The sequence below is a fragment of the Protobothrops mucrosquamatus genome, unplaced genomic scaffold, assembly GCF_001527695.2.
Source record: "Protobothrops mucrosquamatus isolate PMUCROS unplaced genomic scaffold, P.Mucros_1.0 scaffold1049, whole genome shotgun sequence".
Lineage (NCBI taxonomy): Eukaryota > Metazoa > Chordata > Lepidosauria > Squamata > Viperidae > Protobothrops > Protobothrops mucrosquamatus.
The window spans coordinates 456,422-481,740 of NW_015387281.1; the positions used below are offsets into that span (position 1 = coordinate 456,422).

Below are 25,319 nucleotides of genomic sequence, written 5' to 3' on the forward strand. Positions count from 1 at the left end.
GTCACTGGCTCAACTTACTGTTTCATTGTCACACTCTATTTTTGTAAGTGGTTACCAAGCTGGGTTAAAACTCTTTTGCATTTTTATTAGCAAGTGTAGGGATTAATGTTCCCCTTGCATGTTAATGCATGTTAAATATCTGTTCGTCCCAAATTTTCTAAGAGGGATAATGCTTATGCCTTTCAGCAAAACCAGCTATAAAAGCTTTGGCAAAAGCTGAGGAGAGGCATGAAATGAGTAGCCATTCTAAGTTGGTCAGTATGGGGCACTTGCGTGAGTAGGTAAGCAAGCCCAAAGCCTGCTGGGATAGAGACCTGACATCTCAACATCTACAGCTTCTCAAGCAGCTACGACAGTGGTTGATGCACTGGGATGCTGTAACAGTTAAGACTGCTCCTGAACACAAAACAGAATGAATGAATGACATTTCCTGGTGGCACGTCTATTATTTGATCTTTCCCCTTCTTCGTCTTCGACTAACACCGTCAAAAAGACAACGATCCGTCGGTTATAAACATCAATAACTCCCCCCCTTTCCGTTCAACTACGATAATCGGAATAACTTTCGGACAAAGTCCGGAAGGTCTTCAATTTGGGTCGACCTCTAGACGGGGAAAACACTGATATGTTGTTCCTCCAAGAGGCAGAGGTCAGCCTGTAGCCTTGTGGAGATCAGATTGCAATTCCCATGATCATTCATCCTCAGTTATGTTGCTGGGGTTAATGTTCAACAGTATCTGGGAGAACAATGTTTTCCATCCTTACTGAAAAGGGAAGAGGAAAGTAACCCGATAAATACGAAAACTAAACAAAATTAAATCCTGAAGTGCCCTCTAATCTTGTGGAGATCTCAGCTGTGAGGAGCTATATAGACAAAGGAGATAAGTTGCTGGAAGGCATGGTGGTTGGCTGGGCCTACAAGACTGTCTTGCTCCAACAAGTTAATATGATTCAGCCATCGCGTTCTTTACAGTGAAATATTCTAATAATGTTGAGAGCGTTACAGTGCTTGATTTGTGCAAGTTTATACACAGCATCACCTAACCAGAACTTGTCTGCTTCGTTTTCTTGCTGTCCCAAAAGAATTTTCTCAGGAAGTTGCTCTATTTCTGTTGTTTTGTCTCTACTCATTACTCAAACTGATGTAGATAGCTAACAGACAACAGTCCAGGACTCTGTTAATTTCCCCAGGTTTCACTAAAACAATCAGAGGTTTTGCAAACAGGCTTTTCTACAGAATAGATCCGCAGTGTACATGTTAGCCTAGGTGGTTCTTTCCTCACTATGGTTATTTATATGTTGCATGCTATGTGAAGCTAGATTGGGATTTAACATGTCAGAAATAATCTTAGATGTTTAGCCTAGCCTGGGATGAAACATTAGATGCACTATTCATAGCAAGGCTATGGCAAGCTATAACCTCAGAGCAGTTGTCAAGATTTCTTCAGAATCTGTATATGTATTTAAAAGAAATTTACAGTTTAACTATGGAATGAAAGAAATATTGGCACAGTTCTGAATCTGATTAGAATTTATTTAAAAATTGGCAGAATTGTCTTGGATCTTCATTGTTTTATTTATCCATTTAAAAAAGAAACAGTTAATTGCTCGGTGCAGTTTCCAAGAAAAAAATGTACCAGGTCGATTGATAACTGCTTTTTTAACATTGACTTTCCAGTTTATTTCAACTGTAGTTTAATTAGAGGAAATTGCTGGCTCACTGGAACAATAGTTTAAAAAAAAGGGTTTGAGGAGACATGAAAGAGCTTGCATGTACATTTAATACCAAAATCAAATGAATGAGTGACCTTGGTTGCACTCCAAGATTCAGCAAATAACAGGTCTTGCATTATTCAGAGTTGCTGTGGGATCCAGCAAAGAAAACATTGATCTGAGGTTAGTAATAGTGTTCGTGGCCCTGCTCAACCATAATAGGCTCAGGTGGCCTTGTGAATGTCATTCTGTGTCAGGTGACATGGGAAAGCAAATAGGACAGGTTAACATCTTCCTAACCAGTACATTCTTTGTATGTAAGTTTAGGGGTGTGTCATGTATGCGTTTCACTTTGAGAGCGGGCAACTAAATTTAATTTTTGATGTGTGCCATTGTGCCCACAGTATAAAAATGACAACAAAGGTTATCTTATCTTGTCAGCCGCCCTGAGTCCTACGGGAGAAGGGCGGGATATAAATTCAAATATAAATAAATAAATAAAATAAATAAAGGCACTTTCTGAATTTGGGATAATTCAAAAGTAACTTCAAGACAGGTCAGGGCATCATTAGACTAGTCCAGGGGTAGGCAACCTCGGCTCTTTTATGACTCGTGGACTTCAACTCCCAGAATTCCTGAGTCAGCTATGCTATGCTGACTCAGGAATTCTGGGAGTTGAAGTCCACGAGTCATAAAAGAGCCGAGGTTGCCTACCCCTGGACTAGTGTCTGCCCTCTGCAATTTTGCTTTGCAGTTAAAATCTTCCTCTGAGTTTGGTCTTAGCTGCCTACTTGTAAAAGTGAAAAATGTGACTGAAACCTAGTTGTTGTAAAAATTAATAACATAAGGATTGTGAAACATTCTGCACTCTAAAAATTAATGGTATTAATGATAACTATAGCTTGAAAGCAACACAGGGATAAAATAATATACTACAACCTTTACCTAATTCTAGATATATTGTGCATGAACAGTAGCCTAAAAACCTTGTTTTTTTCCCCATGGGAAAAAAACTGTTATATGTGATTTTAAATCTCAGGTTGATGAAATGTGTTCATTCTTTACTTGTGACTTTGTTCTGTATTGACACAGAGGAAAATCTGGCTGAACTCTTCTGTGTGGTCAAGGTTTAATCTGCTGCTTAAAAAGTTAACCAGTCTCAACGTACGTGTATGTTACTAAGGATGGAATTCAACCTCCTTTTTCTCCCTCTTTATTTTCTTGTTTGTTTTAGTTTTAGCTTTTTTCTTGTTTTGATATTATAAGCAATAAATATTTTTTTATAAAAAGCTGATTACTTAAATCCCAAAGGTCTGGTAAGTATAACAGAGCCATTCCCATCTTGCTGAATAGTGTCTTCTGCAAAGATACTGTCTCATTCCTCTGCCTCCTGACTGATTGCTTTGCAGGCATTTTCTGGAATCTGTCTTCAAGTGATAACCTCAAGGACCGCCTTGCCCGGGACACTTTGGGGCAGCTCACAAACCTGATCTTGACCCCTCTCTCCGGCTCAAGGAATGCTGCTATTATCCAGCAAAATGCCTCTGAGGCAGAAATCTTCTACAATGCCACTGGTTTCCTCAGGTACTTTAACTATATGAGAATTATAGGATCTGAAAGATCCAGAGTAGGAAAATCCTGATGGATAATAGTAGTAATTGTTGTTATAATCTTTTAGTAAGATTGGTAGAGATAAAAAGAAAAATGCAAGCATTGTCAAATCCCATTCAGTAAAAACAGTTCACAACTAGTGTAGAAATAGTGAACACCACCATTACTTTCATAAGTTTCTTTGGCAAATAAATATGCTCTGAATTGCATGGATAGAAGAAAATATTTCTCTATCTGTATGGCATGCTTCCACTAAATATATGGGAGAGTTATTCATCCATAGCTTTCCTCATTTATGCTGTTTTAGTCAATGTCACCGATTTAATGCATAGCAAAGATTAGAAACAGGACGATGGCAACACAATCAGCACATTATGTTTCTGACAGATGAGGATCAAATTGAATCAGTACTTGAAATGGAGAGTAATTCATTTATGATAAGTATCTATATATGGCTGCTGGAACATTATGCTGGATAGCAAGATACTATGAGACTGCAATTTTTACTATGAAAATATCCCCAAAAAGTATAAATCAAAATTTGCTGCTACTTGACTTTGTCAAGATTGTGGCTGAGTTATATGACCTAATTTTGCTGGTTTGAATGCCTATAATTGGCCGTGCTTGGTAGAGTCAATGATAATGGGAATTCTGCAACAAGTTGCTGATTCCAAGTTCAGATAATATTTCTGGATCCATATTTTACTGCTTGGTGGAAGGGGACAGTATGTCTGAAAAATGTTCCCTGAGATATTCTATTTCTTTTCTAAGAATAAGAGGGCAAAGACTTGAGTTTGAAGAGGGCGCATTGAAGGAATATTCTTGTAATGATACCCCTTCATGTTTCTCCTGTAGGAATCTTAGCTCTGCTAGCCAGCAGACTCGGCAGAAAATGCGTGAATGCCATGGATTGATAGATTCCATAGTCAGCTACATAAATAGTTCACTGGAAGTGGGAAAATCAGAGGACAAGGTGAGATCTCTCATTTTATCCTGAATCCAGCTTGAATCAAATGGGGAAATGCATTTTTTTTCCAAGACAAAGGAAAAAGCGCTGGTTAGCCAAAGCTAACCAGAATTAAAGTGAATCAAGTTCAGCTTGTCATGCAATTGCAGCTGGTAAGTTTATAGTTGTCCTTGTTGTGTATGTTGTATGAATACAGCCAGTGAAATACAACTAATGGTCCATGTGCAAAGGTGGATATCAACGTAATAATTTAAAAAATATCATCACATGAATTGTCTAATAGACTAAAGGTCTGGTTCTTCAAGTAAAGTTTAATGCTTGAGTGTCACTTGGAATAGATACATCTAGGAACTTATTCTTCAGCCTAAAAGATTCTTGGCAAAAATACAATATGGATGGCTTCTGGCACTGAAACAACCTGAATCTGTCAAAAGCTGATGAAGATTCTTGTTATAAAATGCCTCTGGCAAACTTTTGAAAGGCAAATGATGCATCATTAAACAAATACGTATGTTTGAAACAGAAATATTGTAAAATGTTCTCTGTCTGGAGCTCTCTATATTATTGCCTAAGGGATCCTATAGCAAGAATTAAATAGAAATCAGAATATATGAAATACACTAGCTGAACATCAATTTAACCTAATTTAGTCTATGGCAGTTACTATTAAAAATTAAGAAAATAATAGAAAAATTGTAGTAAATAATATACTATAAAAACCTTTCATTTAAAAAAAAAATGGATTCTGTCCTCACAGAGTGTTGAGAATGCAGTCTGTGTCCTGCGCAACCTCTCCTACCGACTTTATGATGAAATTCCTCCTTCCTCGCTCCAGCGGCTGGAAGGATGTAAGAGGAGCGATGGCGCTAACATGACAAGTGAGCTGGTAGGCTGCTTCAGCCCACAAAGCAGGAGGGCCCGAGAGGTGAGACTGTGAAGAAAGCCATTATGGGAGAGCACTGAGTCTGTTCTGGGCAGCCCGATATTTCATGGGATGAAAAGAAAGGAAAGAAGGAAGCCCCTGCTTGAGAGGAGTCCACAGCTTGACTAAGAAGACTAGACTCTGAGCATATCAGGATTCAATCTCAGCCCCTACCGTCATGAACAGGCCTCAGTCCCATATCTAGAGTCTTCACTAATGTATTGCTTTGGATAGAATAAATTTTCTCTTTAGCTAAATAACAGTAGTGATATCCCCAACATCAGTAGGGAGGTATTCTAGATCAGTTAGTCATATTCCATTTCACACTTAAACCCCAACAATTCTTCTGGAATAGAAATTACCTTTGGTACCTTGTAATATCCAGAGGGTTGTCAGTTCCTCTGAGCAAAATGCCTTAATTGGGGGGAATTAATGCTAAAGTATAAGAAAGGCATACAGTTGTTATGGGATGAATAATATCCCCAAAGAATGGTAACTGGGTCAAATTGATTAGAAATAAGTTGTGGAGAATAGGCTCCTTGGGAAATGGATTAAGAAATAATAAAGCCTTTTCGAACTGGGTAAGCTGTAAAGGAGACAACAAGATTGTAGCTAGAACAAAAGTTCATGCAAACTCAAAGAATGGTCATTAAATACTCTCTCGCTCTTCTCCTTAGCTCCACATGAACTCTGATATTGTGACCTTCACAGAAGTTTCTAAGGATCCTAAAGGGTTGGAGTGGCTGTGGAACCCTCAGATTGTAGGGGTGTACAACAGGCTGCTACAGCGATGTGAACTAAATAAGCACACCACAGAGGCGGCCTCTGGAGCGCTTCAGAATATCACAGCAGGAGACCGGAGGGTAAGGCTAACTCCAGAAATGCCAGCCTGAATCCCTCTGAAGACTTTAAAATAAAGGGATGCGTATTAAGGAGAGGAGGGAGTTAAGACATGAACTTGACTTTTTGTAGGAAGCTTGAGTTAGATATGGAAGATGAATGAGCTCTCTGAGGGTTCCCTTTATACATTCAAAGAACAAAATGGAGTAGACCTGCTCAAACAGTGGAGCACCTCTCTTGCCGAAACTACCAACAACCTTTCCCCATTTTTTCTTCTGCCCTGAAGGAAAAAGGCTCTGAGGTTTTCCCTGTGCTGAGCTTATGTTCAGCCAATAATACTTATCAACACTGCCAAAGCTCTGGAGTTTTTAACGTAACATATATAGAGAAGATATCTATGAAGAATGCATGCTCTGCCTACTTTGCAGTTGCTTGAGCTTGAACAGTGATTGCATTGAAAACTTGCCCATCTTGTTATGGAAAGTGAGAAAAGGGGAGGAGTAAAGCTGAGTGCAGGAAAGAAAGGAGTGACAAGGCTTCCATTGTCTGCCTAAAACCAAACATGATTAAGGCAGTTATCAATGGTCCAGAAGGCAGTGGGAGTAAAGGAATAGGAAAAATAAACTGAGTCATCTGTTGCAGCAATCAGATACTTCTTGGTATAGATATATGAAAGTTTTATAATTTTCTAGAGCACCTTACAGTAGAAGAATCAGTCAGATATTACTTCTTCTTTTCTTTAATAAGAAATTTTATTGGTTTTTTTCATTTTTACATCAAAGTGCTTAAGAAACAACATGGTGATGGGGATATCAATTGTTCAAAGACAAAATCATACATACATAGCTCAGGTTAGTTCATTAGAGGTTCCCTCTCTATTTCCCACATATAATATTACATATTAAAATTAATACATTTCTAAATAGAGTTCAATCAATCAAATCAGTCATCAATCACATTTCAGTTATAAAAATCCAAGTCCTGTTTTTAAGCTTTACTAATTTACAATTACCATATTCCAATTAGGCATATTATTAACACTTCGGGTATCCCTCATTTCTCTTTTCCCTAACATAATAATTCTAAGATAAATATATTATTCCAACAACAACATTCTTATATTTTTCATGTATAACCTATTTCTTAATCTAATAAATCATTTATTAATACCATTTCTTCTCTTGTCACAAATATCTCTTCTTCTCCCTCTATTACAAAATAATTGTCTTACTTAAAATAAAAATATCAGTCCAAAAAATACATTTCTATCTATTTTAAATATATATTCTATCAATCAGTCTATATCTATAAAAAGTCTTTTTAACCCATTAAATGAAATTTACCCCTCCAAATACTTATCATCTCTAATACAAGGTATTATTACGGGAAGTATCCTTTTACAGAATTCACGTACTCCGTTTGTTATTAGATCAATCAAAATCTCTAAAGCCTTAAGTGAAGTTTTAAACCGCATTTTTAAACCTAACTCTAGCTTTCTTTCTGTGCCAAACTGGTTCCCATAGTAAGGCTTCTATGTCATCAAACCTCAACATTTGAATAAAAGTATTTCTCGATACTTCAGACTGGTCAAGGTTATCTTCCCTTTCTTCCAATGTCATCTGAATGGTATAATCAATTTTATTCCATGTTGTAATTACTAATTGAATGTCCACATTATCACAATTTTCAGTGGCTTGTACCTGAATGTCAAACTCTGTTGTTTTTAGCAGTTCAGGTAACTCAGTTAAGGTTATTCTTTGATCATCAAAGTTCTCCATAGATTGTATATAGGATTGTATAAAATTAATTTGCTCAGTAGTTTCCACGGTTTCTCCCAGTGTAAGTTCATAATTAAATTGTAAGTGTAATTCCTCTGTCTCTTTAAGTTGTATATCTTGTTGAGTAGAGGCCTCTTTGGGGTTACTCTGTTCTTCCTCTGTTATTCTTTGGCCTATAGCTTGAGAGTCAGTTTGTGGCTCTGAAATATCATCTTTGATTTTTTTCTCCAAGATTTCATATAAGTTTTCATATAGTCTGTAGTTTCCAAGATTTTTTCCAGTATAAGTTCATAATCAAGCTGTGGGTAAGATTCCTCCATTTCAGTGGTGAAATAGTCTTTTAATCTTTTAATGGAGGCTGTATTTAGAAAAAGTCAACAAATATCCACGTCCAGAATTCTAGTAAGCAAATTCACCACCCAGCTGTTCCAAGTCCTTTATCTTTTCTCTTTTGTTATCGTTTGAAAGTCAAATCCATCTTCAAATAGCAAAAGGAAATACAATTGCAATGACACCTTTCGCCACAAGATGTCCTCAGTGGACTGTAAAATCTTTTTTCCAAGTTGATAAAATTTTATCTCATTAGAGAGATAGAAAGAGAAAAAACAGATATCTCCAACATAATAGAGTAATAATAATGTTTCTTTTTTTCCCAGGACCCCTAGGTATCAAAAAAAAATTAAATAGTCAATAAAAAGTTAACTATTTTATTTCTTTTAAGCTCTTTTTCCCAAGTAGACAGACACCACTCTTTTAAGACAGGGAAGTAGTCAAAGGCTTTTTACAGGAAAGTAGTTAGGACAAAGAGAGGGAGGAAAGATCTCACCCGGATTCACCACTGTGGTTCTTTATGCTTAGCTGTTCTTCTGACTTTCAGCTGGTGAGGCTAAGTGATCGGCCATTTTACTGGCCGATCTTCTTCTCCGTCGGCCCTATGGAGTTGGCTCGGACTGCAGAGGGAGCCGCTGCCCCTCCACAGCCGAACGGGAGCCTCCTCGACGGTAGTCGCCCCTGCAGGGTGACTTTTCGACCTGATTAGGGGTCTACCGGCGGAGGGAAAGCAGCCGGCGAAGAGACGAATCTCTTCGTACAACTGAATGCGCCGTGATCCGGACCGGAAGTCAGATATTACTTCTTCACTGTGCCTAGAATGCTTACTGACTCGGCAGGTGAATCATCATTTGCTAGTTCATTCTTCTCTTCGTCTCTTGCAGTGGGCAGGTGTCCTCAGTAGGGTGGCTTTGGAGCAAGAGAGGATCCTGAACCCAGTACTGGACAGAGTCCGCACTGCTGACCATCACCAGCTTCGCTCACTGACCGGATTGATTCGCAACCTGTCCCGGAACGCACGCAACAAGGATGAAATGTGTGAGTTATTCCTATAGGAAATCACAGCAAAAGAGGCAGTTCCTGCAATTCAGATGCTTTACTTATATCATCCATAGTGAGATTTTAGACAACAAACATTTTCTCTCTGTATTTGCTAACCCGTTTTGTTTCGGATTGGCAGCAACCAAAGTGGTGAGTCATTTGATTGAGAAACTTCCTGGGAGCTCTGGAGACAAGTGGCCCCCAACAGAGATAATAATCAACATCATTGCAGTGCTGAACAACTTGGTTGTGGAGAGCCCCATTGCTGCACGTGACATTGTCTACTTTGATGGCCTGCGCAAACTCTTCTACATCAAGAAGAAAAGGGACAGGTATGTGGGAATGGCCAGCAGTTTCCATCCATACTCCATACTGACTTCACTATTAGAGCAGCGTTTTACGCTCTTTAATTTCTGGACTCTGCTGCAGCTTCAGAAAACTTCCTTATGGCCCTTGTTTCAGCCTCACAGAGTTTCAGCATCACAGAATCTATTTACTAGATTCACCTGATGTTCAGATATAGAACCAATTTGGTATAGGAGTTAAGGCATCAGGAGTTCTGGTCCCTCTTTAGGTACAAAGTCAACCTGGTGACTTTGGGCCGGTCATTCTCTCAGCCCGCCCTAGGAAGCAGGCAATGGGAAACCTAAAAACTGCAATCTTGCAAAAAAAAACTGCAGAGACTTGTCCTGGCAGTCACCAGGAGTCAGCACTCACATGAAGGCACATACACACAATCCTCAAAAGGTGCAGCCCCTTTCAAAAGCAAATGGCAAGCTCCAGTGCATAAATCAAGGGCCGGAGGAAGGAGGAAAATGGGCAAGGAAGCAAGCCTGTCAGACCTCAAAGATTTTCAATTCGCTTTTATTAATTAATCCATCTAGCTGATTTATTTACAACACTCAAAGAGTTTTTTCCACCCTAATCTGACTTGTTAGCTCCTTTGTTTCCTATTATGGCATCTAGACTGCTCCATACCATTTATCCCACAGACCTTACCTTAAGAGCCTGATGGGTGAAAAGTCTGATATACTCATTTTGAAAATGCCCCTTTCCGAAGAGCTCTTGTTGAATGTGCACCAGCTGCCAAAAGAAGACCAAAGTGCCTATGTAGACTGGCTATCCTAGCAGAAGAATCGTTGGCATTTCTGAAGTCTGTGCGGCTAACGCCACTCACTATTGCATTACAGGAGCACAGAAAGGCTTGGCTGTTTCTGTCCTTCTTTCAGCTTCAAATCCTCTTAAAAGTAGCAGAAGGTTTTCTGGCTTTGCAAAAATATAGATCTATTCCTGTAGGGATGCTGCTGAATAAATATTTGAGATCAAAAGATTAAGATCCAGGAAATGGGAGGATAAGAGTCCAGCTAGAGATGAGTGTGAATATCTTGACTTAACATCCATTAGTAATTCATGGAGAAGGAATGAGTATGTTTGAGTCCCAATGTGCACCAGTAGCATGTTACAGATTTCTCGTCTTTCTCCAGCTCGGACAATGAGAAGGCCTCCAGAGCCGCTTCCAGCCTCTTGTCTAACATGTGGCAGTACAGCAAGCTTCATCGGGACTATAAAACGGTTTGTGTTTTTTTCTCTCTACTCTCTATTCCAAAGTGATCTCATAGCACCTAAGTCTCTAGCATAGAACCCATAGATGATTCCCTTGGTGTCTGTGGGGCAAAGATAGGTTAGCATTTGCTGGATCATCACTGATCTGATGTGTGCTTGTGACAGTCTTTTTTATGTTTTACAGAAGGGCTTTCGGAAAGAAGATTTCATTGGCCTGTAAAGAAAAGAACCTGCAGAAAATGGACTCTCCAGCCCTAATTTTTCTCCAAGAATCTTGTTAATAAAGCACCACTAAGGACTGTGACCTTACGTCATGAAACCCCCTTTTGCAATCCCCTCCTTTTTAAAGAGCCGGTGTCAGTTGGCTAACATGTTTTATATTTTGCATTGATTTCTTTTCTTTAAAAGTCTATATAAAGCTCAGGTTTCTCTGTCTTGGTCATCTTACACTACGAAAGTATACCATGACTGAAGATGCAAATCAATGTCCATGCAAACTCTGAAGCCTCCTATCGGCATTGCCAAAGCCAGGTCCCGACTTCCCATAGAACTGGAATTCTTTTTTAAAATGTATGGATGTTGATGTTACAGCAGAAATTGCAGACTGCTAAGGATAATGGAGAAGTTCTCCCAGAGGTCATTTTATCAAGGGTGCTTCCATTTGCTTTCATGTTTATTGCTTTCTTTTATTCCCTCCCTCCCTGGAACTCCCCTAAAACTCTCACTGGTTATTGCATATATTTTCCTACCTCTGTATATTCTGGAAATGATTTGCTTGCATTTAATTTCAAAAGGACTGGGTTATATGAGTTTGAGATACAGATTTTAATCATATGTATAAACCTATTTGTAAGATTTTAGGAAAGTCTAATTATTGGAACTGCGGAATAAATGTAGGCTTTTAAAGTTGTATTAACCAATGCACAAGAGGACAGAGAGCCTTGGAATATAAATTTAGGGTGAAGTTTGGTGATGGATTTTCTCATTTTTATTTGACAGCTATAATGAATCTGAAGACATAATTTTCTATAAGCTACATATAGCATAATTTACTTCACGTCTTGTGGGTTACAAAGCCTATAAATGGGGAAAGAAATTATGGAAAGGAAGTGCTTGCTCCAAGGAAGTACTTAAGCTGGGTATCCAGCCTCCCTGTGATTTGTACAGAATTTTACTTTTATCTCTATTCGAATAGGATTGACTTGGTGAAATTAAAGTGCCTGAGACTGTCCCACTGAATTGTTTTAGCAGCAATAAATTCATAAACTTCAGATCAACACGTATTCGCAATGTACTTTGTTGGACCAAAGAACATTTCTGCACTACATTTATTAGCACTTTTAGTATCCCACAGCAGGGATCCTTATCCTGTTAAATGAGAGTTCTGTTGAATACACAGTTCTTGCCTGATGTGTGGTGACACTGATAGAAGAGTGCATCCTAGCAACCAGATAAATAGTTTCAGTGGCCTGGCAAAGGAACTTTGGTGGGGCAGTCTGCCCTGGGTGCCATCAGTGAGGAGATGCATTGTCTGGGTGACTTTAGGGATGATGAGGAACCTATATGGAGGGTTGGTGGCAGAGTATGGAGTCAGGTTACTGTTGTGGTATGTTGATTGGCTCTTTGGTGGTCAATGGTCAATGGTATGGTGCAGGAAGGGGGTGTTAAAAAAAATATCCAGATGTCAAATACCTCAGAAATGTCACTGTCTAGTTTTGTGACTTCCTACAGTACTATAGTCTGGCATATGTAATGAAAGGGCTGAGCTGCTTGACCTTTTTCCTCCACAGAAGTTAACAAAAAAAATGGCACAAACTACTTACGGAAGGCAGTTCTTGTCACTCAGTGAATATGTCAGCATAGCTGAATGTATGTTTTTCCTCTTATAAAATTTAATCCAATTATTTATTTGAAGCACAAAATGTCAGGGATAATAAGGCTGACTGAAGGAGATAAGAGTCCTAGGGTAAGTATTAGAATAGGCACTTATCAGCAGGAAAGATGAAAATTAGATCTGTGCAGCAATTAGGATTCAAAGAGAAAAAGGTGGTTTGGAGCACATATGTTGCACCAGTTGGCAGTAAATCAAACATCTTTTTCTGGGGTTGCACATGAGCACCAGGAAGAATCACGGCTTTAAGGATTTCCCAAGAGAATCAGATGCCCGTATGTGGTCCAAATTAAAATCCCTGCCCAGCCTTAAGGAAAACCATCAGAAACAAAATCATATCTTATTAGCAAACATTAGATCTGTGATTAATTCATCTCCGAATATGACAGAATGCTAGCAAATATCTTCCTTATGACTGTAACAATCACAATGTTGAAGAAAGGGAAATACACTATTAGAAGCCATGGTGGTACACTGGTTAGAATGCAGTATTGCAGGCTAACCAGCTCAAGGTTGACTCAGCCTTCCATCCTTCCGAGGTCAGTAAAATGAGGACCCAGATTGTTGGGGTCAATATGCTGTCTCTGTAAACTGCTTAGAGAGGGCAATAAAGCACTATGAAGCAGTATATAAGTCTTATTGCTGTTGCTATTATATGCTGGGAAGGCTCTGGACATTTCTCCATTCATACAAAATTTCATGATTCCTCATGTATCTGCTTTAGTACTTCAGCAGGCTCACTTTAGGCTTCCATAATACTGGCTGATAGACAACACTGCAAAATCAATAAACAGCAAGAAGCCTCTTTCCACAGTTGATGCATTCATCAAGCAGTTGTCATAATACAAATATTTGGTCACGGCATCCTCTTCCAAGCTAGAAATTAATCTGCTGTTCTTGGGCTATTTGTTTCTATCTTTTCTAAAGCCTTTGATAAATACCTTGACCATGACCAACAACAGGCTAATCCCACAACAATTCTTGTACGCCTGATTGTCTTTCTTGAAAATTGGAAATATTGCCTGTTTCTACAAATAAAGTATGTCCTCAGACTCTCAAATAATTTGAAGGAGCTGACAAATTAGTGTATCACAAGCAGTGTTTATTGCTTCTGCAGTGACTATCTGTCACTAGGTTTCCCTCTTTTTAACTGATGGATGGCAGCTTCAGAGATTCTGGAGTTACATTATTCAGTTGTTCCATCTGGGCTGTCAAGAGTTGGTGGCTCTACTGGAATGTCTTTCAGAACAGGGCAGTTGTAAAGGATCTGGAAGTACTATACAAATGAGTCAGTCATTCAATTCTGGAGCTCACAAATTCACTGTCTGCTTTTCTGGTATCATTCATGTTGAAATTTACTGCTGAGGCAGCATAATAAGTACAGAGGTTGTGATATTCTCAACAATATAGAAGTTCTTCAAGTTCTTTTGCAGTACTAATCCAATAGACAGTCCATTTTGTTTTGAAGCAAGTGTCAACTTGCTAATTAAATGGTCAATACAATGTCAAATCTCCTGAGTTTGCACAGTTTTCATTCATCCAAAATCTATGGTTGTGTTTAGTGTCTTCCAATGGGATAGATTTTGTTGGCATGCTTGTTAATTATTTCTGACAATTGTGCCTCTTGATCATTTTCATCATCCACGTGAAAAATGATGATAAAAAATAGTTGGAATTCTTGTTGGTAAGTAAGGTCTTGTAACTTCACTCATCCACAACATTTGGTGTGGCTACATTATGAGCAGTTTATATTAAAGTAATATGACTGCAATAGAAGGGTGTAGACTGCCTCTTGTTGACTAGATGTCCGTGAGTGATGTTTGAAAACAGCTGCTGATTTAGAAATAGTTGAGTACTGGATGAAGGCCATTTTAACTGAGGTTTTAATTGGTGCTGATTGGATGTTTCCAAACATTAGCTCATTTACTTCCACAAATGATAAGAGGCACAGGCCACTGTCAATTATCTCTCTAATACCAAATTTCCCCAAGACATTTTCCTAGCCTTGCTAGTTGTTATCAACATGAGCATAAAAAGTCACCAATGTTCAGGATTTATTACCTCTGTGCAATGAATCCACAGTTGTTTATAACTGTATATAGAACAAATTTTTTGCCTCATTCCTCCTCCTGGGAAGCATAATTAAGCACATTTTCATTGTTCCTAAAAGTGACAGTTCTGCTAATTGACTCAAAGCTGATGAAGCTTGCAATACGTTTGGATGCTATGCGAACAAAGCCAATATGCTCTGGGTGTTTCCTGCCTCCACAGTAATACAAAAGACATCACATTGTCACTGTCTTGTATGTGGACACAGACATTTCTAGATCCAGTAAGATGCCATTGTGATAATGCCAGAATTGAAATTCCATACTGAAATAATTCATGAATCATCATTTCTCAATGTCTGACCTGGGAACCAGATTGAACATTCTAAGTGGACAGTTTAAAATAGGGCGGGGTTTTTTTTGGCTTTCCCATTTTTGATTGTGTTTGGCTACTTGTGTATTTCTCATCAGCATTCTGAATTCAGTTATGCAACCCTGCAGATCTATCAGGTAAAGCTTCCAGTAAACAGTAGCATTATTCTCAATGGGACATTTCTTTTTCATTCCCATAGTTCCCAATTCCTTAGCAGGGGACCAGTTCTCCCCCTTCATCTGGGCTGGGGTCTGCCTGCAAGTTGCCTGCAAGACTAGCTATCTATTCTGCACATAGAACATTTTTCTCTCTGACTTTTTAGCTACCAAACAAGGTGGGCAAGGGTTGGACAATGACATAGAGAAAGCAGACCTGTACACTGGGCACCATTCATCTTAAAGAAATGTGATTATTTTTGGTAACTGATCTCTTGCTCTGTTACTGTATTTGCTTCTTTAGGGTGGCATATTCACTTAACACCTAAGTTTCATCTGTGAAATGCCCAACATGCAAGCATGCCAGAAGAAACCTCCTCCCACAAAGTCAGTCTAAGAATGAGCTTCTACAGCAGCCACACAACCAGAGAGCAGGGAAAAAAGTCTATATGAGTAAAATAATTGTGAAGTCTTTCTCCCGGCAGGCAAGTGTGCCGAACAAACAACCTACAGGAAAATCAATGAACTTTGAATTATGTTGAGGTCAGGGGAGAGTAGAGTGTTTCCTATGTGATGCTTTAGTAATTGAATATTAGGAGGAAGTACGAATATCACCCTGGGAAAACATTTACTTCTAGCTAGGGCAGAGATGCTTATGGTTGTGTCTTTCTGGTTCCAATGTGCTTAATTTCAGACAGGATGCTTGAGACCCATGTTTGGAAATTGGGCTGTTAATTTCTCTCCCACTATCTCCTTCACTATATCTAATCATTACAATAATCAGGCTGGATTATTACATCTCATCTCCTTCAAGATATGAGATGTAATAATCCAGCCTGATTATTGTAATGATTAGAGCTTAACATGTTGAACAGCTAGATAAAACTACTGCTAATTTGCTAACCTACTTCTTCACTGAGACGGTCTGATTCTCCATCAGAGCAATGTGGAATATGTTGTCTTGGCCATGAAATCAGTTGCTCAAATCTAAACCTAGGAGAAAAGTGGACATTGTGTAATCCTGGAGACATAGTTTTAACCTTTTACATAACACGGTTCTATGACAATTTGCCATGGCCAACTAGCCACAGCCAACTTGCTACAGCCCACTCATTGTGGGACAACTTGCCATGCCCAACTCGCCACAGGACAATTTGCTGTGGGACAAGACTTACACTAATATCAAAGAAATTGTGGAATTATTATTAAAGGATGCAAAAAGAGGGACAGAATGAAATGAGAATGACAAAAAGTATTCTTATTTATTTTGAATAATGAAATTGAATTGTTAAATTGCCCTGTGGCAAGTTCTCCCACAGCAAGTTGGCAGTGATGAGTTGGGCGCAGCGAGTTGGCTGTGGCAAGTTGTCCCATTCCAACATAATACATTACCTTGGCTGTGTTCACGCAACCAAATCCTAACAGCCTAATGGGATGGCCAAGTTTGCATGACATGTTATGATATAATGTGGTTTATTTGGTTTTGATTCGGTAACCTGCTTTATGGTTTAAGATAAACATGGCTAATTTGGACTGCAGCTGTGAACTGAACAAATAAGATGTCCTTGAATCAAAGTCTATAAGCCACAAATGATAGTATCTTAATCTTTGTTGGAGGAGGGCTTTACCTCTTTGTGCTCTAAGAAAGCCTGAACCATTGTAGGAGAAGCATGTGAAAAGTTAAAGCCAAGGGAATGAAAGATAATAGCTTTGGGTGGGTTTCAATAGACCCTCTAGAGCAGGGTTCCCCAATCTTGGCAAGTTTAAGACACATGAACTTCATCTTCCAGAATTCCCCAGGTAGCAAGGGAATTCTGGGAGTTGATGTCTATGCATCTTAAAATTGCCAAGACTGGGAAATCCTGCTCTAAAGACAAGGAGCGGATTAAGGGCTCTTGTAGTTTTAACAAAAGGATAGAGATAAGCCTTTTAATTACACCTTTTTCTTCATGCCTGCAGGACAAACTGAACCTGCTAAAATTCTGCATCCTACAGTATGCAACCACAACTGTTGCAAATAATAGGAAGTCTGCTTGCCTTCAAAAGTCTTCCCTTCCCAGAGGCCTTTGTTCTCCTGCCACCTGGGTAATTAGAGCAAAGTCTGCAGGCTACCCATCCTTGAGCAGACTCATTTGTTACCAAGTAACAAAAAAAATCTGTCACTGGTGTTACTTCCTTTTTATGTGATTGATATTATTAACTTAAGCTGATTGTACAATTCTCCTGTTCCACTGGTCTCTAGCAGTATTTCCAGAACTGCTACCCAGTGAACATTCCTAGAATTCTTTAAGGGAAACGTTGCTGTAATAAAACTGGTAAGCACATAATCCAGATTTGTCCAGGTAGGACAGGCTAAGAAAGAAAAATGTCATTCTTGACAGTGTCAAGGTCTATTTCATCTCATTCAGGTTTGGATAAACTAGGAAAACGCCTTAATTTTACAGTAGAAGGGATGAGCTCATGTTTTGCCAACATGCTTTGCAAAGCAAATATTTTCTTAAGCATTTATCCTTTCACATTTTTGCCTAATAGCAACTGGTGCTACAATTCACTTGACTGAGTGAAGCAAAGACAGACTGAGTCTAGCCTTTGCAGCAGTGGGTCAGCAGTGTGCTGCAGCTGCCAAAAAAGCCAACATTAACAGAGTTATAGAATCAAGATCATGTAAAGTGTTAATACCACTTTACAATGCCTTGGTAAAGCCACATGTGGAATACTGCATCCAGTTTTGGTCACCATGATGTAAAAAAGCTGTTGAGACTCTCTAGAAAGAGTACAGAGAAGAGCAACAAAGATGATCAGGGGGCTGGAGGCTAAAACATAAGGAACGGTTGCTGGAATTGGGTATGTATAGTTTAATGAAGAGAAGGACGAGGGGGGGGACATGATAGCAGTGTTCCAATATCTCGGGTTGCCACAAAGAAGAGGGAGTCAAGCTATTCTCCAAAGTGCCCTTAAAACTAGCAGCAACAATGAAATCAAAATCTAGACCTCTCTAAAACATGGGTGCAACTTGCATGCAATTGCAGTGATAACAATTAAAATCTTTATAAGAATGCATGATAGTCTCCTTTGAATGAGACCAAAGATAGAGTCAATTCCTGCAGCAAATTATAATTTCCTGATTTTTGGAAAATATAACAATTCCAGGGAAAGTAAAAAATTTGGCCGTCATCTGTTGGCAATTTTCATATTATTTCTGAAAGGGGAAATTCTATTTAAAGTTCATAGCTAATAGCTTTCTTAAAAGAGAGCGGGCAATATAAAGCTAGCTAGGTTAATAGATGACCATATTTTGCTATTTCAGTTCCTTAAGTAGGCATGGTATGAATCAGTCCTGAAATTACTGCCATTCAATTTCACTTGAGGTTTGGTGGCAGGAAGATTGTATCCGTTTACTTCAAACCGCTTAATATTTTAAACCTTTCTCTTCCTTAGTTCCTTTTTCTTATTTAAAAAGCCATAATAATAATTTAAAAAAAACCACAAGGCAGATGTTTTAATTGCTTGATAGTTTTAATTGTCCTTTAGCAAGACTCTTTTCCAAAAGAATAGAATAGAGCTGAAAGGGATCTTGGAGGTCTTCTAGTCCAGCCCCCTGCTTAAGTAGTAGACCCTACACCATTTCAGACAAGTGATTGTCTAGTCTCTTCTTAAAAACCTCCAGTGATGGAGCGCCCACAATTTCTGGAGGCAAGCTGTACCACTGGTTAATTGTCCTCACCGTTACGCAGTTTCTCCTTAAATCCAGGTTGCTTCTCTCTTTGGTCAGTTTCCAACCATTGTTTCTTGTCCTGCCTTCTGGTGTTTTGGAGAATAGTTTGATGCCTTCTTCTTTGTGGCAGCCCCTCAAATACTGGAATACTGCTATCATGTCACCTGCAGCCGTTCTTCATATGTTTTAGTCTCCAGGCCTTGGATCATCTTAATTGCTCTTCTCTGAACTTTTTCCAAAGTCTTAACATCTTTTTTGTAGTCTGGTGATCAAAACTGGTTGCAGTATTCCAGGTGTGGTCTTACTAAGGTTTTATAAAGTGGTAATAATACTTTGCGTGATCTTGAGTCTATGCCTTTGTTTATACAAACCCAGGATTGTGTTAGCTTTTTTGGCTGCTGCTGCAAACTGCTGGCTCATATTCAAGTGATCATCCACTAGGACTCCAAGGTCCCTCTCACAGTTACTGTTTTTGAGCCACGTCTTGCTTAATCTGTACTTTTACCTTTGATTTTTTCCTGCCTAAATGTAAAACTTTGCTTTTCTCTACATTAAAATTCATTTTATTGAATAGGGCCCTGCCTGTTAGACCTCTCCATCTGCATGAAATATGTTGCTCAAAGTGCAATACATTATACTAAGGTTGAAACAGAATTACTATTTCGTTGAACATCTGGCTTGGAACTATCTTTTTGAGGCTTTTTGCACAATGATTGCTTTTCAATCATCTTTTTTAGGCATTGCCGTTTAACTATGCACACCTCATTCCAAATTATTTGACCACTGTAATAGCTCTGGTCCCAATTCTATGCTGCTTCCCATGTCAGAGATGTGTCAGTTTATGATTAACATGTTAAGTCTGGGGCCTTTGATGAAGACCAGTCAAAAGAATTCACCCACTTTCTTGGCAGCCTTCTTTTATTATTCCTGTCACCCTAAGTCACATAACAAGCCAAATGATTCTTGGTTGATTTCTTGCCTCATATATTTAAATAATTCTTTTCTGGATCTTCATTTTTAAAGCAATGTACTAAGATACTTTATATTGTATTATAATTTATTAATATATTTAATAACTTGCTTTATTGTAAAATACTACCAATTTTTGGACTGCTTTGGTTGTAACAACTAATGCTAAAAATATATTTAACTAATTTGCTTTATACTGCATGAAAGTCCTCAGAATGAAAAAAAATCAATGCAGGTATTGCATGCAACCAAGATACCCATGCTCCCAGTCAAAAAGCAAACGTACCAAAAAGCACACAAACTTTCAAAAATGTTAAATATACATTTTAACCTAATAGAATTCAGGTATGTGCTGCTTGAATAATTTTGCAGAATGTTCCTCTCCTTCAGCCAATTTTTTTTTTTAATAAATGGGACTTAGTACCATATCCTGGCTGTTTCTTGATCAACAATTTACTTGGCTATAAGATGGAGCAAAATAGGTGTTTCCAGTCCTTTCTTTTTGCATTCTGGGCTCATGTTGCATTATCTTAATTAATTTTAATTCTGTAATTGTTATTTATGTTTTTTAAATCGATTGTCAGCTGCCCTGAGTCCGCAAGGAGAAGGGCGGGATATAAATTTAATAAATAATAATAATAATAATAATCTTATGTTACATTCTAATCTATTGCATCCCTCAACCTACACCAGACATCTTCAAACTTCTCTTTGACTTCAGATTGAAGTCTAGATTGAAAGAGGAAGAACATGCCAGCAAACTTTGATATTTCTGGAGAAAAGTAATCACAAATGGATTCAGACGGAATTTCAACCAGTTAAAGCAAGACAGAAGTGGGCCTCAAACTTTGTCTGATTTTATAGGCCATATGAAATGGACTAACACAAGATAACGTTAATATGCTTGGTAATGATGTTCTTTACAAACATTTATTGAAAATATCATGTTGATATAAAAAGAGACTGAGGCTCACATTTGCAATCTTTTTTAACCCCTTCTCTCAAGATAGTTTCGAGGATTCCCATTAGTTATGTCCTGGAAGTCACTTCTATCCTTGCTTGAAAAAGCTGCCATTTTTTCCCCCAGTTCAGCTTTGCTCTCTTGATATTCATGAAAAAGATGGCTTCAGTCTTGATTGAGACCAAAGCCTGGTAAGCTATCAATCACATCTGCCTATATTAGAAGGAAATGGGCTGCAGCTGGTTAAAATCCCAACACTTTATTTGTATTCCAATCTTTAAAGTAAAAATAGCTGCCTTTTGACTCAAATGTGCCTCTTTTTTTTCAAAAGGCAACTGGACTATTTTTTGGAGGAGGAAGAGGAAGAAGGAGAGGAAGAGGAAGAGGAAGAGGAAGGAGGGAAGAGGAGGTGGTGGTTTTGGTACTCATCCAAGAAACTAAATGTTTTCTTCTTCTTCCTCAAGGAAAAATAGCCCAGTTGCCTTTTGAAGAAAAAAAAGCACCTTTGCGACAACTATGACCTGGATGATTGAGAAACTCCACAGACAGCTGCCTTTTGAATTGCATGAACCAGTACTTAAGCACAGTCTAAGATTGGCTTCTTGAAATGTTCCTATGGTTCTTGGTCCCTTGATACATAGAAATTTGTCTGAAGAAAATTGGTAGAGAATATTGGACAATCTTTCTCCAACAAGAAAATGAGGAAGAAGAATTGTCATTATTACAATGATCTAAAAACAAAGAAACACTAGATCAAGCACCATCACTGTAATATCACTGCAAGATTAACTTTGCTGCTCTCTAAATTAACTTTTTTTCCTGAGTTTAATTTGGATGAAACTTGGGCAATTTCAATATGCCTCTCAAGATTCTATGCTTACTCAACTGCTTAGAAGAGTTACAGTAGTCCTAATTTTGGTACTTTCAAATTTGGGGAACTTGAGCAACTGTTCATGATCCTAAGAGGAGTCTATCCCAATGTGCTTGAATTCTTGATACGCCATGAGGCATTTGTTTTACACATTTTGACATCATACTTGCCCATCTTCTGTATTCAGATTTTTTCTCTTTTTTGGCTCTCTTTCTCAGCCCCATTTCTGCATCCCTTCTCTGTTTCCCATGGAAGTGCCCTTTCCCCTATCAATAGGCATCTAAGATATTTTTCCCTTTTCCCCCCTTTCAAGTTACTTGTTATTACTGGAACTAACTTGGGTACTCTATTATACATATTTTCCCCTTGGAAAAAAAGGAAGTCTACCAGTGCAATTGAGCAAGAGATTTCTGAATTCGATTTCTGTACTGAAATATTTCAGGTTGTCTTAGAAAATCTCAACAAACATAATGGTTTTTATAAGGTTCTGCAATCAATCTTACATATAATCTGCATCTGCATAACCACACTGCCATCCCCTCTCTTTCCCCTTGCTTCATCCCAATTTAATTACTACCTACATCTTATGTGACCTGACGTTTATGAAAGACTACAGAATGCCTTCATACAATATGTTCACCTGAAAAGGTGGTACCAAACACCTTCCATGTTTGGGCTATCAAAAACTAAGAATGCTTGAAAAGATCAATAAAATCAATCTAGCACCCTCTAGAGCAGTGTTTCTCAACCTTGACAATTTTAAGGCATGTGGACTTCAACTCCCAGAATTCCACAGCCAGCATTGCTGGCTGTGGAATTCTGGGAGTTGAAGTCCACATGCCTTAAAATTGTCAAGGTTGAGAAACACTGCTCTAGAGGTGTTTCAATTGCAATTTGCAAAATTCCTAATAAAGAATGCCATCACCTACTTAAGATAGCATTATATAAAAATAAATAGCAATAGTATTCTATCAGCCTAAAAAATTTCTATGCAAGTTTGCATCCCTTGGTGCTAGCATATACTAAGGTGCATTTTCAAATTTACATGGAAACAAGTACAAGTGAGTGCTGTTATTTTCTTCCAAAGAAAATCAAAGCTCTTTTTCATTTAGAAACCTGCCATTTTTTGCAGTTTTCTAGCAAGAAGGAGTCTCAGATCTCCTTAGTGTTGATATTTCCCTTTATAATCCCAATTACACTAATAATGTTTAGCTATTAATATTCACTTCCCACATATCAACACCTGCCTGGAGATGTTAGCAGTAACTGAAAAGCTTGCCAAGCCTGTTGCTTAGATAAGTCCCAGCATTGTAACCTGATGCAAGAAAGTCATCTGAAATTGTATGGCACTATTGGTGTATAAGATAACCAGATGTTCTCCGAAACCTTGCATTCTCCCAATGGTGAATGCTTATAGAATCATGTAGGAGGTTTAGAGGCCACTTTATTCAACTGCCCTGTTTAATGCAGTGCCCAACAGAAGGATGCTAAGCCTCTGCTGTTTTATTCCTATCTCCTGAAGTCTGTTCATATTTTTGTGTCATCTGAACATTTCTTTCACTGCTATCCTTTATCTAGGTTAGGGAAAGACATTTTGGAAAGTATTAAGACCAGGTCAGAGTTCTGTAGTACTTGATGGACAGTTCTGGATTAAAGAGATTAATTGAGCAAATTGTCCTTGCCAAGGAATACCAGGCTTGTAAAAAATTATCATTTTCACAGGAATATCTTAGCAAGCCTTATATATCATCTTCTGTCACTAAGCAGTAAAAGTCTGTCCTTGCATCATAGTTGCGAGATCCCAGGTCAGAAATGTCTATCTCATTCTTCTGGTTTTCCTCAAGCCGTACCTCTTCCACTGCTTCGAGACATGGACCATCAGGACCAATCCTATCAGGTGGTGGCAGACTTTTGATAATTGGTCTCCGAATTACTGTAGGGCAGAAAAGAAGTGATAATGGGATAATATTTCCAAATGTTCACACAAGACTAGTTACTTTGAAGTAAGAGAGCACATTATAATTCCTACAAAATATTCAAAGTGAAGCTATATCTAATACCGAACCCATTCAATACCATTTTAAGTAGCTTACTTTCCAACAAATTATACCTTGTTCTGGATCTAATATTTCTGCAAAATGCTATTAAGTCAGTGTAATAATTAAATTACGTGAAATCCAAGAAAGCTATGACTGGGGGAAAATTCTACTGGAGGAAATGAATTAAAACTATTTCTGATCAATACTTCAATCAAAGCTTGGATCCTGTGAGAGAACTCCAGTTACAGACCTCTAAGTTTTCATATGGTTTGATCTTCAGTTGGTAGTTTTAGACTTACCCTGCATGTTTTACCTCAAAAATGCCTTCGCTTGGCATAGACAGTAGTAAAGGGGCTGATTTTTCAACCGATAGGAAACTGGAGAGACTTTTAAAGCGTAAACGAATTAGTTAAATTTGAAAATAACACTGGTTCCTCTCTTCACTAATTTGTGGTTATAACTTTCAACTAACTTCCAGTTATACATTTATGGTATACTAGCTGTACCCGGCCACGCGTTGCTGTGGCTCAGTCCGGTAAAAGCGTGTGTTGCTTTTATGTCCAACAGATGGCACTGTTTTTCAAAAAAAGCATGTTTTTACCTGTCACAGGTGTGACATCCATATAATAGTAGGTATATAAAAACACACGCTTATTCGAATGCAACGTTGTGTCAAAATTTCAAAGCAATCGGTGAAGAACTTTCGGAGATTTAAGATTTTGAACAAACGAACATTTACATTTTTATTTATATAGATTGATGTGTTAACATGAGCAAGTGATATTGCTCTGCATATATTATCAAGACCTGGATTGACAAGGATAGAAATGCAGTCCTTTTCAAAATTTGTCATCCCAGATTTGGGGACTTACACCAAGCTCAGTATCATGGGAGGGGAAGAAGGTGGCAATGATGTTCTGTGACAACTTATATGATTAGAAGCTGATTTTCATAGTCAGCATGCAGGTGCACATCTGTTAGGTTGTGTTATAGGGAAAGAATGGGAATCCTCCTGATGTACTGTCTGCCTGCTGCCCAGCGAGTTCCCTTCCTGAATTTTGGCTAAAGTTGAAATCCCCCCCCCCCCCTCTCCTGCTTCAGTTAGTGAGCAACTTTAATTTCCATGACTTTGGGAAGGATCTGGCAAGGCTCAGATTTCATATCTTCCATGGCAATCATAGGACTTTCCCAATAATCTTGGGCCAAAATCACAAATGTGGACACAAACTGAAAACTTTGTTTTGTATCAGAGACATTGCTGATTGATCTGGAGATGGATGATACAATCTTGAGTCTATTGCAAAGATCAGATCACTTTCTGATTCAAGTATGTCACCAGGGACCTTTGTAGGCTTAGTTAAGATGGGCCACCCTTAAGGTCTTAAGGATCCAGAAGGTTTTCAACAGATAGTTAAGGGTTTTCCCATTAATCTTGTAGGCAGTTCTCTGATTGAAGACTGTGAATGTAAGGGGCTGGAATGCTTGACAAGATTGCCCTCAAGTAATCAGAACTGGTGCTCTCTGGTTTACCA

At 38.4% G+C, this 25,319-nt stretch overlaps 2 protein-coding genes across 2 annotated transcripts in view; one reads left to right on the forward strand and one right to left on the reverse strand.

Annotated features, from left to right (window-relative positions):
• PKP3 (plakophilin 3) overlaps nucleotides 1–12,036 on the forward strand; it is a 78,637-nt gene extending 66,601 nt beyond the window's left edge. The window contains exons 7-14 of the mRNA XM_015820063.1: nucleotides 3,123–3,297; nucleotides 4,180–4,297; nucleotides 5,049–5,216; nucleotides 5,891–6,076; nucleotides 9,046–9,199; nucleotides 9,342–9,534; nucleotides 10,687–10,774; nucleotides 10,950–12,036. Coding sequence (XP_015675549.1) covers nucleotides 3,123–3,297; nucleotides 4,180–4,297; nucleotides 5,049–5,216; nucleotides 5,891–6,076; nucleotides 9,046–9,199; nucleotides 9,342–9,534; nucleotides 10,687–10,774; nucleotides 10,950–10,985 — 1,118 coding nt within the window. The 3' untranslated portion in view covers nucleotides 10,986–12,036. The remainder of the gene's footprint in view (nucleotides 1–3,122; nucleotides 3,298–4,179; nucleotides 4,298–5,048; nucleotides 5,217–5,890; nucleotides 6,077–9,045; nucleotides 9,200–9,341; nucleotides 9,535–10,686; nucleotides 10,775–10,949) is intronic.
• A 10,664-nt stretch (nucleotides 12,037–22,700) lies between these two features.
• The window catches only part of SIGIRR (single Ig and TIR domain containing), a 32,567-nt gene continuing 29,948 nt past the window's right edge, over nucleotides 22,701–25,319 (reverse strand). Inside the window, 1 exon segment of the mRNA XM_029284878.1 lies at nucleotides 22,701–23,681. Within this exon segment, the coding sequence (XP_029140711.1) occupies nucleotides 23,488–23,681 (194 nt within the window). The 3' untranslated portion in view covers nucleotides 22,701–23,487.